Here is a 12,057-nt window from a genome sequence, read left to right on the forward strand (position 1 = left end):
GATCGGAAGTGCCTGCAAGCAGAGAGGAGTCGGTGCTGGATCGGAGAGCCGCCGCACCGCTGAAGGGACAGATGAAAACATCAGAAAGAAGAGATATCATTTAAGGTAAGTGCTTATATTGGGGGAGGGGAAAAAAATATTCTTTAATTTCACTTTAAGCTGGCCATACACCTATAGATTTTCTGCAGATTTTCTATGGTCAGATGCAAAAAGTGCAACAGATTCCTCCATGTTCGCTAAAATGTGTGGATGGAGGAATCTCCTGGTGGGCCAAGCTTCAGTATGTTGCTAGTCTGCCCCGCTGGCTCTCAAAATACCTGAACAGTGCCTGTATCCAATCGGATTGTTCAGGTATTTTGACAGCCAGCGGGGCAGACTAGCAACATACTGAAGCTTGGCCCACGAGGAGATTCCTCCATCCACACAGTTTAGCATAGATGGAGGAATCTGTTGCACTTTTTCCATCTGACCGAGGAAATGCTATAGGTATATGGCCAGACTTGTCGGTTACTGTTTCTAGAAGTCTTTTCAGGACAGCAGGGTTTCTTCCCTATTTGCAGGAAAAAGTGTGTGTGTGTGTGTGTGTTACTGTTTTCTGCACACGCTCATTGTACCACTCTCCAGCCCTTTGTCGAACAAACTGCCTCCTGCTACAGCCAAATATTTTTCATTTTGACTCCTTGGTCTACAACACCTGCTGCCAATTTTATCCACCCCAGTTCCTATGTTTTCCCAAGTCATCTTCCAGGACAGCATCTGAGAGTCCCCTCCCACCTGAAACAGGAAACGCATCCACACCAAATGTCTTATTTGCCTTTCCTCCAGCCTAACAGGAGCATTGCAGTGTTTATTTACTGTATAGGCCTGAGTGCTAGCTGCAGGGGCCTTCTGCACAAGGTATCCCCATCCATAGGGCCTGTTATCCTGGAGAATACTGGAGCAGCCTCCCAGGGCAGTCCCCATCCTGTCCTTCGTAGGAAAAATTCCCCCTGACATTTCCCTCTTTCAAGAGCGGCAATCGTTCTTCTGGATGCAACTACTCCAGTGGAGTTCTTCCCCCAAACCAGCCTGCACGTGACTTGTTATGGGATAAGTTTCCTGCCTGGACCACCATAGTAGATAGGGACAGGTGAGCAGGGGTTCCCCCATTCCCAACCTATACTGTCTGGCGTTGAAGGCACTCCCCACCTGGACACTGCAGAGTCGCCAAATATGCCCGCGGGGCCCTCCAGCAGGGCTTGGGCGATTCCGGCTCACCCGCCTCCTGAACGGGGCTTACTTGTTCCGTGCCTGCTTCTTTGGAGCTTGTGACTCCCTCTGGGGATCAGTCAGGCGTCCTCTCTGCGCAGGGGGCTGAAGGTGGCCTTGCGCGGCGCCCAGAAACGAGTTCTGGTTTCCCCGTCGCATGGAAGGCGAGGAGGAAGTGTCGTCACGCCATTGACGCACTTCCGGCGCGGACGTTTTTAAATCATGGCTGGGCAGTATGGAATTTGTTCCCAGTTTGGCCATGCTACTGAAAGATCTGGAGCATGTGTGAACAAAAAGGCAGCAGAGAGGAGACCTTGTGGACCACCCCAGCAAGGGGGGGAGCACCAGGAGCGGGGGCTTTGGAGCGCAGATTTTCTGACTCGCAGGTAGCCATGCCGACAAACTACAGTGGCTACAGCATCTGTGGATCTGGGGGATCCCTCTGCAGCCGGCTCTAAGGTAGGCGAGTCTGTTGTCACTCTCTTCCTATCTGTACCCTTGGTAATGGGGTCCCAATTAGGGGCAAGGGTACTTTATGGGGCTCAAATGACACTTGGGTGTTCTCTTTTTACTTCTGCCAGAGAAGGGGAGTACTTTACTTGGCTAACCTGTGACACCTTTGTGTGTCTTGTTGTTGCAGGCCAGAAGCCCTTAACATCTTCTGGCTTTCATGCAATGCCAAGCTAGCTTAATCGCATAAGAAACCACTGTCAGCCCTGTCTGGGGAAGCTTGTGGCAGAGGAATCTACAGGGATGTTTAAAGGGTTACTCGACAGTATGGGGGAGGAAATGGTGGCTACCTTTCAATCCTTTTGCTCAGTTATTAATGACCAGTCTGGTTGTCGCACTTCCCTGTGTGATCCGGTGCCGGGTTTTACCTCCTGTCCGAGCTGCTCGGCTTCCTGCCAATCCACTCTGAAACTCTTCATTAAATGTCCAGCTCACTTGTTCCACGCCGTTCGAGCAACGTGTCTTTACACTCAGTCGGACTCCCTGTTTATCGCTTGCCTTTGAAATCTCTGCGGGTTGCTATTACCTTGTTCCCTGTGTGTCTCTGGATTCCCTCTTGCTCCCAGTGAGATCCTGCTCGTCCAGCAAGCGGATTAATCATCATATTCAGTGAGCCCTTGCACCTGTGCTTACATGTGAGTCTGTCCTCGTGTGGCTGCCTGTTCCATGCAGCCTCACTCTTCTGTGTATCCCAGATTGCCGTGTCGTTGCTGCCTCATCTCGCACTATTATTTGGACTTCTACCCTTGTGTTCCTCAGTATCAGGAACCACTGTCTGTGTATAGGCTTCACCCCTGCCTGCTGTTGCATCCAGCACCTCGGTGCTGCAACTAGCCTCTGTCTGTGTGGACGTGCTAGAGGGCCGCAACCTAGAATGTGTCCAGCAGCCAGGTATCTTTTCCCTGTTTCAGAAACTGAGTTGCTGAAAGCATTTTGGGAATCAAAGAGTAACAGGCCGAACTTTCCGTTGATGATAAATTTCTTCAATCCAAAAAGGAGAGAACTTTCCCAGTCCATCAATCCCTGAAGGATGTCATCATGGCGGAATGGGCTGATCCGGAAAGGAAGCTCCATTTTCCCCCACGCCTTTAAACAGGGATTTCCTTTTAGTGATGAGGACTGTAGAATCTGGGAGAAATATTCCAAATTGGATGCCTCCCTATCCAAGATTTACAAAAAATCTGACTTGTCTTTTGAGGACATAGTGGCTTTAACCCCTTCATGACTGAGGCCTTTTTTTCATTTTTTGTACCCATGTTATATTCCACATTTTAGGCCTGAAAATTACTTAAAACCCCCCAACATATATTTTCTGAATGCCAAGACCCTATAACAATGGACAAAAAAGCAGATTCGCTACTTAAAAAGGCCTGGGAAGCAGCAACAGTGGGGTTTAAACCAGCTTTGGCCACTACTTTTATAGCCAGGACTCTGGACATGTGGCTAGCTCAGCTTCATGCCCACTGGGAGTCCAGTACTAATATAGAGCAGGTTTCCAAATCCATGCATGTCCTCTTCAAGGCGGCTGCTTACATTGCAGACGCCTCAGTGGAGGCCATCAAGTTTTCTGCACGTACTTAGCCTAATCACCTCTTCACGTAGAGCTCTATGGTTGAAGACTTGATCTGGGGATTTTGCTTCTAAAAACATACTGTGGCTTACCTTTCAAAGGATAGCTACTGTTTGGTCAAGAGCTGGAAGCGGTCCTGGACAGATCGTCAGGCAGAAGCGGTTTCCCCTTCCAAACAAGCATCCAAGGAAATTTTGGGGGGGCCAGCAGGCCCAAAAGAATAAGAGGGGGGGGGGGGGCAGAAATGTGAAGAATTGGGCATTTAAAGGGGTTCTAAAGCCTCCTGTTTTTTGCCTATATCTACTGCTCATAAGCAGTAGATATAGGCAAAAAGGTTTTTGTTTTTTTAAACCCGCTTAAACAGCGGTTTAGACTGATCCAATTATCACAGCGGGAGTCCGGGAACTGTTCGTGCAGCCGCAAAGTATCTTGGGGCGGGCGCATGTGCAGTTCAGATTCTCGCCCGGGAGACTAGCTGAGACGCAAGGTAAGTCTATGGACGCGTGCCCCCGCCTGCAGACACCGCTGGATTGGAAGTGCCTGTAAGCGGAGAGGAGTCAGCGCTGGATCGGAGAGCCGCTGCACTGCTGGAGGGACAGATAAAAACATGTGGAAAGAAGAGGAAGATCGGATTAAAAGACATCATTTAAGGTAAGTGCTGACATTAACATGGGGGGGAGGGAATTTTTTTTTATCCTTTAATGTCACTTTAAGAATAGAAAGGGAAAGAGCGTTTTTCTCTTTAACTCTAGCCAACCCCCAGACAAAACCCAATGACAACCCAGCCTTGGTGGGAGGAAGACCCTGAGTTCCTCCCTCAATTGTGGGAGATTACATCCAACAGATTTATTCTGGACCTGATTCAGTCAGGCTACAGAATAGAATTGTTGGAACCACACCCTATGAGATTTCCACGCAGCTTTTAAAGAATCCAGAGAAAGCTCAAGTTATGGTGGTTGCTTTGCATAATCTTCTGGATCGGAGGATAATCAGCCCTGTGCCGGAGGCAGAGCTAGGCCCGGGATGTAGCTCGCACCTTTTTGTGAGGAGAAATTCAGATTGATTCTGAACCTGAAGCCATTGAACAGAGTTGTCTGATGCAAAAGATTTTGCATGGAGTCAATTTACTGGGTGAGGAATTTGCGGTCCCGCAATGTTTTTCTGACCACTATAGACCTCAAGGATGCTTACCTGCACATACCAATCAGGCATCAGTCCCAAAAGGTTCTGAGATTTGCCATCAGAGGATAGGACACTATCAGTACAAGGCTCTCCCCTTTGGTCTCTCCTCTGCACCCAGAATCTTCATGAAGGTTTTGGCAGAAGCGCTGGCAGCACTGAGACCTCAGGGGATAGAGGTCATCCCATATTTGGACGACTTTTTTTTCGCCCATTCCCGGGAGGCCCTGCAAAGAAACTTAGATTTGGCCATTGCCCACTTGGAGAAATTAGGCTGGCTTATCAATACGGAGAAATCCCAACTTCGACCAGCTCGATTTGGTTACCTTTCTGGGATATCAGATAGACTCGTCGGTATCTCGCTTGTTCCTGTCTTTCTCAGGAAGTATCTTTCCGGAGCATAATGCACCTTCTAGGTCTAATGACCTCGGCGATTCCTGCAGTTGCTTGGGCTCCGCTTCATTCAAGGCCACTGCAGACCTTTCTTTTACAGCATTGGGGAGGGGACAAGGAGAAACTGGATGTATACATCCAGATTCCGTGAAGGCGTCTCTTAGTTGGTGGATGGAAACACAGAATCTGGCAGCAGACAGGCTTTGGAATGTGCCAGTGCAATTAAGGGTCACCACACACACACCAGTGCCTAGGGCCAGGGCGCTCATTGCCGGGAGCACTTAACTCAGGGAGTGTGGAACCGCGCTTGGAGTTGAAAATCCTCAAATATGAGAGAGCTCAAGGCAATCGGGCTGGCCTTACTCCACTTTAGTCCGTAATCCGGGGTTCTCATGTGTTAGTACTGTCAGACAACTCTACCACAGTCGCTTACATAAACAGGCAGGGGACACAAAATCTGGTCTCCTTCTAGCTCTAGCAGAGGTTATACTTTGTTGGGCAGGGAACAACCTCTTGTCCCTCTCAGCAGTTCATTTGAAGGGAAACTTGAACTCCTTGGCAGATTTCCTAAGCAGAAAGCGGCTCCTACCGTTGGAATGGTCACTAAACGATCAAACTTTCCAATTAATATTAGAAAAATGGGGGACTCCAGTGGTGGACCTATTCGCAACCAGAGAGAACAGGAAAGTGAACACAATTTTCTCCCTGTGTCCATAGGACCGGGCTCTGGGTGAGGACGCCTTTGCCCACCCCTGGACACTTCCTCTGTCATATGCTTTCCTGCTTGTCAGGCTGATCCCCCAAAGTTCTATCAAAAGTGGCGCACAAACAAGTGACCCTCATTCTCATTGCCCCTTGGTGGCCAAAGAGACCATGGTTCGCGACCCTGCGGAACCGCAACATCAAACCACCTTGGATTCTCCCGATAGGTCTAGATCTGCTGCTGGTCCAGGGACCAGCTCGTCATTCTCATTTAGAAACTCTCATCCTTCTGGTTTCCGAAACCAGGCCGTCTGGTTTCCGAAAGGGAGATCCTGCTGACTTTTGGAAAATGTGTCCACTCTGCTTAGCAGTAGGAAGGAACTACCTCCGCAATTTACGGAAAAGTCTGGAAAACGTAATCTTCCTGGATTCTTCTCAAAAACTTGGTAGAGAAACCAGCCGTAGTATCGGTGTTAGTTTTTACAGAGTGGAGCAGATATGAACTTATCCTGTAGTACGCTCAAAGTACAAGTTTCGACACTGTTTTGTTCGAGATTAGACTAGTGGAGGAGCCTTTGATTAAAAGATTTAAAGTCTAGAAATAGACCACTTACTATGAAGAGCTTTCCCTCTTGGGATCTGTCGGTGGTCCTCAGAAGTTTTCTCAAACCCCCTTTTGAGCCTATTGAATCTTGCTCGCTCAAATTAACTTACTATTAAGGTAGCGCTATTGTATCAGCCGGAATCGAGCGAGATCCATGCTTTTTCTATAGCAAACCTTACTGCATTTCACATAAGGACAGGATTGTTCTTAAACCAGATCCGGGGTTTTTGTCTAAAGGTGCCCATACACTGTGCGATTATCGCGGGAAATCCCGCGATCGTACGATAATCGCAAAGTGTATGAAAGACGTACGACCGTTTTTACTGTATGGTCACACGTCTTTTGTCTAGGGAGCACGCTAGAAAATCGTACGCTTTTCGGCTGGTTTGAACGGTGCTCGGGAGACAAATGCCGAACGGGCCGGTGTGTGCACACTGCCCTTCAGCATTGCGGTCTTTGGAAGCCTGCCCCTCAGGGGGGCGGGCTTGCAATGATCGAGAGTACGATCTGCCTGTCCAAGATGGGCAGATCGTACGTTTTTTTTAAATTACTTTCCAACCATCGCAAGACTAAAGTCTTGCGATGGTTGTAAAGTGTATGGCCACCTTTAGGTAGCTTCTGCGTTTCACCGTACACAGGTGGTAGTTATCCCATCTTTGTATCTAACCCAGGTAACGAGGAAGAAAAGAAGCTGAGGGGTATTTAGGTCAAAAGATGCACATTAGAGTGCCTGGATAAGACCAACTACTGGAGAAAATCCAGCAATTTGTTAGTGCCTTTTTTCAGGCCCTAGACAAGGCCTAAGAGCATCTAAAAGCACAATCACCAGATGGATAAAACTGGCTGTTACAGAAGCCTATAAATATCAGGATTTATTTCCACCACAGAACGTGACTGCACACTCTACCAGGGCATGGGCTTCGTCTGTGGCCGAAAGGGTAGGGGCAACCCCAGATCAAATCTGCAGGGCAGCTGCTTGGACCAGCTTCCATACGTTTCTTAAGCACCACCGTATAGATGTGTTTGCCAATCGGGACCAAGAATTTGGTAGGGAAGTCCTGCAAGCAGTTAGCCCACCCTGAACTATACGAGTATAGGTCCTTGCCTATTCTCTCGGATGCTCTCCTGGAAGATGACTTGGGGAAAAACTGAGTTAGGTACCTGGTAACTCAATTTCCAGGACAGCATGGTTCTCACCCTTGGGAATCTATGCTTTTGTGTATCCTTCGGTTCTGGTTATTAACCAGTTGACATCCGCGGTGTTAAACCCCCTTCCCATCCAGGCCATTTTTCAGTATTCAGCGCTGCGGTACTTTGACTGACATTTATTCCGTCATGCAGCGCTGTACTGAAATGAATTTTATACCCTTTTTTGGGGACAGATAGAGCTTTCTTTTGGTGGTATTTATTCACCACTGGGGGTTTTATTTTTTTACTATATTAAGGAAAAATTACCGAAATTTAAAAAAAAAACAGTTTCCCCTATATTAAATGATAAAACATTTATTATTACCCAATTTTTTGGTAAAATATAAAAGATGGGGTCACGTCGGGTAAAAAGACACTAAACATGAGGCATGCTAGCGCTGACCGCTTTATTGGTGTGGATGATGTGTTTCCTGTTTCAGGTGGGGAGGAGACTATCTCTCGGATGCTGTCCTGAAAGTTTCCTGGAAATTGAGTTACCAGTTACCCAACTTAGTTTTTCGTGCATAGTTGAGTCGCTTAGCCTTGTTTCCACATCTGAAGAATGGCTTTTTGGCCGCAGGCTGCAGAAAAATGGCAGCAGGTGCTCTGGATTGATGAGTAAAAATTTGAAATTAGCATTTGTTACTCTGTTGGACTGCTTTTGGATGTCTCCACAGTCTAAGAATACATGTGCCCCTAAATGGAGGTTAAAGAAAAATAGGATTTTTGTACTTGCTGTAAAGACCTGTTCTTGGAGTTCATTCAGGGATATATGATTTCTGAAAGTTTCAGGTTATAGCGCAGCCTACAGGGGAAATAAAGACACTGGCAAAAAAAAAAAGAGCGGTTGACCAGCACAGGATAACCCTGCCCACAGTCATCATGCCTCAACTCGAGGGAAGTAATTCAGAGCATGACAAAACATTGGAGGAGCGATCTGTGTCCTGCAATGGACATCCAAGAAAGGATTTTTGTACTTGCTATAAAATCCCTATTTCACTGTACCTAGTTTTAAATAGCATTTCATTGGAGTGGGTCCCATCCAGTGCCTGACAAGCCAACGCTTCATTCAATTTAGGATGCTAAGAAGCCCCGTATGTGATGGCAAAAAGGATGTGACGGGTCCTCTTTATGGAGACAAAAGGGGTCTTTAAAACCCCTAATGTCACTTAGGGACCCCCAAAGAAGCTGATGAAGCATAGCCGCGAACGTGCGGAATCCGCCGGATTATCACGCTTCTTGTACTATTTTGGGAGCCGCGCAGTCTCCAATAGTCTGAGCGATGCACATTAAAGTGCATTATTTTCTGTTTGCAGCGGCACCATGCATATTCGTATAGCCGACTACGTGCAGACAGCCCCCACCCCCAGTGTGAATGGAGCCTTAGTCTGCTGCCTTGCTTAGAGCTTCTAGTGTGCTGTAGTTGCTTGCAACATGGCAAAACCATCTTATTGCAGGATTTTCACCTTCCTGTCTCTTGATCTTCAGTCCACAGTTCTGACAGTGGCATGAGCTTGTGCTCCTTTCTACAATATGTCCGGGGTAGGAAGGTGAGCAGGGAGCAGCACCATTGTTTTTCTGCCTTGACCAGCCGTGCTAGATTTCTGTAGTTGCCCAAAACCTGTGGGCTCTGAACAAGGTAGCAGAAAAGTGATGGTAGCAAAAAAGTCATGTTATGCTTGGCTGTTTGTTGTTTTAATGCAGGGACTATGCAAGGTAGAAAGAGCCCAGATGCTGCACTAATAATGGCTCTGATGGAGTACTATATACGTATAGGAATGGAATTTAACTACTTCCGTACCGGCATGTTACACCCCCTTTATTACTAGGCCATTTTTCAGTTTTCAGCACTGTGCAATGTTGGCTGAGAATTCCTGTCATGCGACATTGTAACAAAATAAATTTTGGGGACAAATGGAGCTTTCTTCTAATGGTATTTAAAAACTGCTTTTTTAAAAAGAAGTAAAACAAAGACCAAACATTTTGTAAAAAAAAAAAGCCAGTTTCTCTTTGTTTTGTGAACCATGGCAAATAAAGATGGCAAAAATGTCAGGACTACAAATTAACATTTTTTCTTTTTTTTTTTTTTTCTGTTTTTGCTAGGAGCAAAGAATTTGTACATCATTTCTGTTAAAGGAATCAAAGGCCGCCTGAACAGATTGCCAGCTGCTGGTGTTGGTGACATGGTGATGGCCACTGTTAAAAAAGGAAAACCTGAACTTAGGAAAAAAGGTGAGCTATTTTGGTATTGCCACGCATAATTAATTCAGATTATGGGATATTGTATATTGTTCTCCCTGTTTTGTAGATTAATACTTGTGTCAATGCTACAGAGTGGCTATTGCTAGGCAGCATCTTTGTCTCTTTATAAACTGAGCTCTTAAGGGGGGTTTAGTTCTTCTTCTTCTTTTATATTTTTTTTTTAGTCCATTTTTGCCTTGTCCACTGGGATGCCCTCAAACATTCAGAGTGCAGTGCACACCAGACAATGCTAGGGAGCATTGTCTGGTGTGCACTGCTGCTGTATGTTGCCCTTTTGTGATGTCAACCGGAGTTGACTGCAACAATGGAAGAGGCAACAGACTCCCTATGACTTGCTACTGCACATAGAAAATGTGTGGTAGATGGCCCTGAAGCCTCCTGGGATGCGTGACATCTGTGTATCAGGAGGTTACAGACAGCACAGCTACGTCATTCTCGTCTAGGTGAGAAACAAAATATGAAAAATTGGAAGAGTTTTGCCCCGTGTGTAGCGTTTGTCAGGGGAAAAGGGGAAGGCAAACCAGATGTGCTGGGTGAGTGCACCGGTTGTGGCTGGAACGTGAGGGATTTGAAGAGTAGGTTACAAACGAGGGGGGGGGGGTTCTCATTGCGGGTGTGCAGTTTCCGTTAAGTTCGGACCGGGGTGTCCAACACGTGTACTGTGAAAAACAAAATTGGAAAACGGAAGCACCACTACCTGGCGCAATAAATGCGGTTGAGTGGAGCTGGAATAAAAGTAATGGACTCAACATGTGGCTGGGTTAGCGTTTGCATGTAACCCCCTAGGTGGGGTGAAGCGGTGGATTCAGTCCCCCTCTTACTGGGTTCAGTCCCTCTTGCTGGGTAGTGCGGATGGAGACACAAGGGTAGAAAAGCCAGAGGGTGAGGTAAATTGGTAGGCAAGGGAGGGGTGAACTTCTGAAACTCTCACAGGATAGCGAAGGCAGGATGTCAGCGACAACGGTGTGGTCGATGTTGTGCCAGGATGGTGGTGGAGTGATCCTCTAGGTGGCTGTTGTCACAGGGGTCCTGGTTGGAGATTCCAGTGACCGGAGCTGAAGGGTGATGTGGTGCCGACGAGAGAGTCGAGGGACAACCGGTGTTGTGCCTGGAAGGCAGTGGGGTGATCCTCTAAGTGGCGATTCCAGTGACCGGAGCAGGCGGACGATGTGGTGCCGACCTGAGAGCCGAGTGGCAGAGGAGCTGCCGTGATGTCACTGCGAACGGCTGTTGACATAAGTGCTGTCTGTGGGGAGGTTGTATGTCCAATGGGAGCGGAGGTGGAGTTCCAATGAGAGTGTTGCAGCAAGAGCCGTGTGTGACAGGTGGTCAGATGCTGCGGTGGAGCGGTGTTTTGTGAAAGCCCTCTAGATCTTTGGACTCTTTTGAAAAAGTTAGAGCTGGTATTAAAAAGGCTTTTTTTTTTTTTAATTATTCAATTTGTCTCCCATTAACAGTGCATCCTGCAGTGGTAATAAGACAACGAAAATCGTACCGAAGAAAAGATGGGGTGTTCTTGTATTTTGAAGACAATGCAGGGGTGATCGTGAATAATAAAGGGGAGATGAAAGGTATGTCTGAAAGAATATTTCCCAGTGTGGTTAGCTGGGAATTGCTGGATTGTATTGTCTGTGGGCTGGCTCCAGAAGACTGTCATAAATTCTGCTTGAGTAAAGAGAAACCTGGGTTTGTTTTAAGGGGATCTAGGTAGGCTACTTTTCATTAGATTCATTTTTTGAAAGACTAGGGATGCACCGATACCACGATGCTGGGCATTTTCACGAGTACTTGTACTCGTGAAAATGCCCCGATACTAGGTGTGTGTGTATGCAGACTGCTTCAACAAACATTTGTGAAAGAATGGGTCGCTCTCAGGAGCTCAGTGAATTCAAGCGTGGCACTGTGATAAGTTGCCACCTGTGAAATTTCTTTGCTACTAAATATTCCACTGTCAGCTGTTAGTGGTATTCTAACAATGTGGAAGCAACTGGGAACAACAGCAACTCAGCGGTAGGCCATGTAAAATGACAGAGCGGGGTCAGCGCATGCTAAAGCGCACAGTACGCAGAAGTTGCCAACTGTCTGCAGAGTTAGAGTTAGCTACTGTCCTCCAAACTTTGTGTGGCTTTCAGATTGGCACAACAACAGTGCATAGAGAGCTTTTATGGACTGGGTTTCCATGGCCGAGCAGCTGCCTCCAAGCCTTACATCACCAAGTGCACTGCAATGCGTCAGATGCAGTGGTGTAAAGCCACTGGACTCTAGAGAAGTGGAGATGTGTTCTCTAGAGTGACGTATCATGCTTCTCTTTGGCAATCTGATGGACGTGTCTGGGTTTGGCGGTTGCTAGGAGAACGGCACTTGCCTGACTGCATTGTGCCAAGTGTAAAGTTTTGGTGGG

General features: G+C 47.1%; 1 protein-coding gene across 1 annotated transcript in view; it reads left to right on the forward strand.

Moving 5' to 3' along the window:
• The window catches only part of RPL23 (ribosomal protein L23), a 36,972-nt gene that overhangs the window by 14,783 nt on the left and 10,132 nt on the right, over positions 1 to 12,057 (forward strand). The window contains exons 3-4 of the mRNA XM_018574004.1: positions 9,498 to 9,626; positions 11,114 to 11,227. Coding sequence (XP_018429506.1) covers positions 9,498 to 9,626; positions 11,114 to 11,227 — 243 coding nt within the window. The remainder of the gene's footprint in view (positions 1 to 9,497; positions 9,627 to 11,113; positions 11,228 to 12,057) is intronic.

The sequence above is a fragment of the Nanorana parkeri genome, unplaced genomic scaffold, assembly GCF_000935625.1.
Source record: "Nanorana parkeri isolate BGI_ZX_2015 unplaced genomic scaffold, ASM93562v1 scaffold2670, whole genome shotgun sequence".
NCBI lineage: Eukaryota > Metazoa > Chordata > Amphibia > Anura > Dicroglossidae > Nanorana > Nanorana parkeri.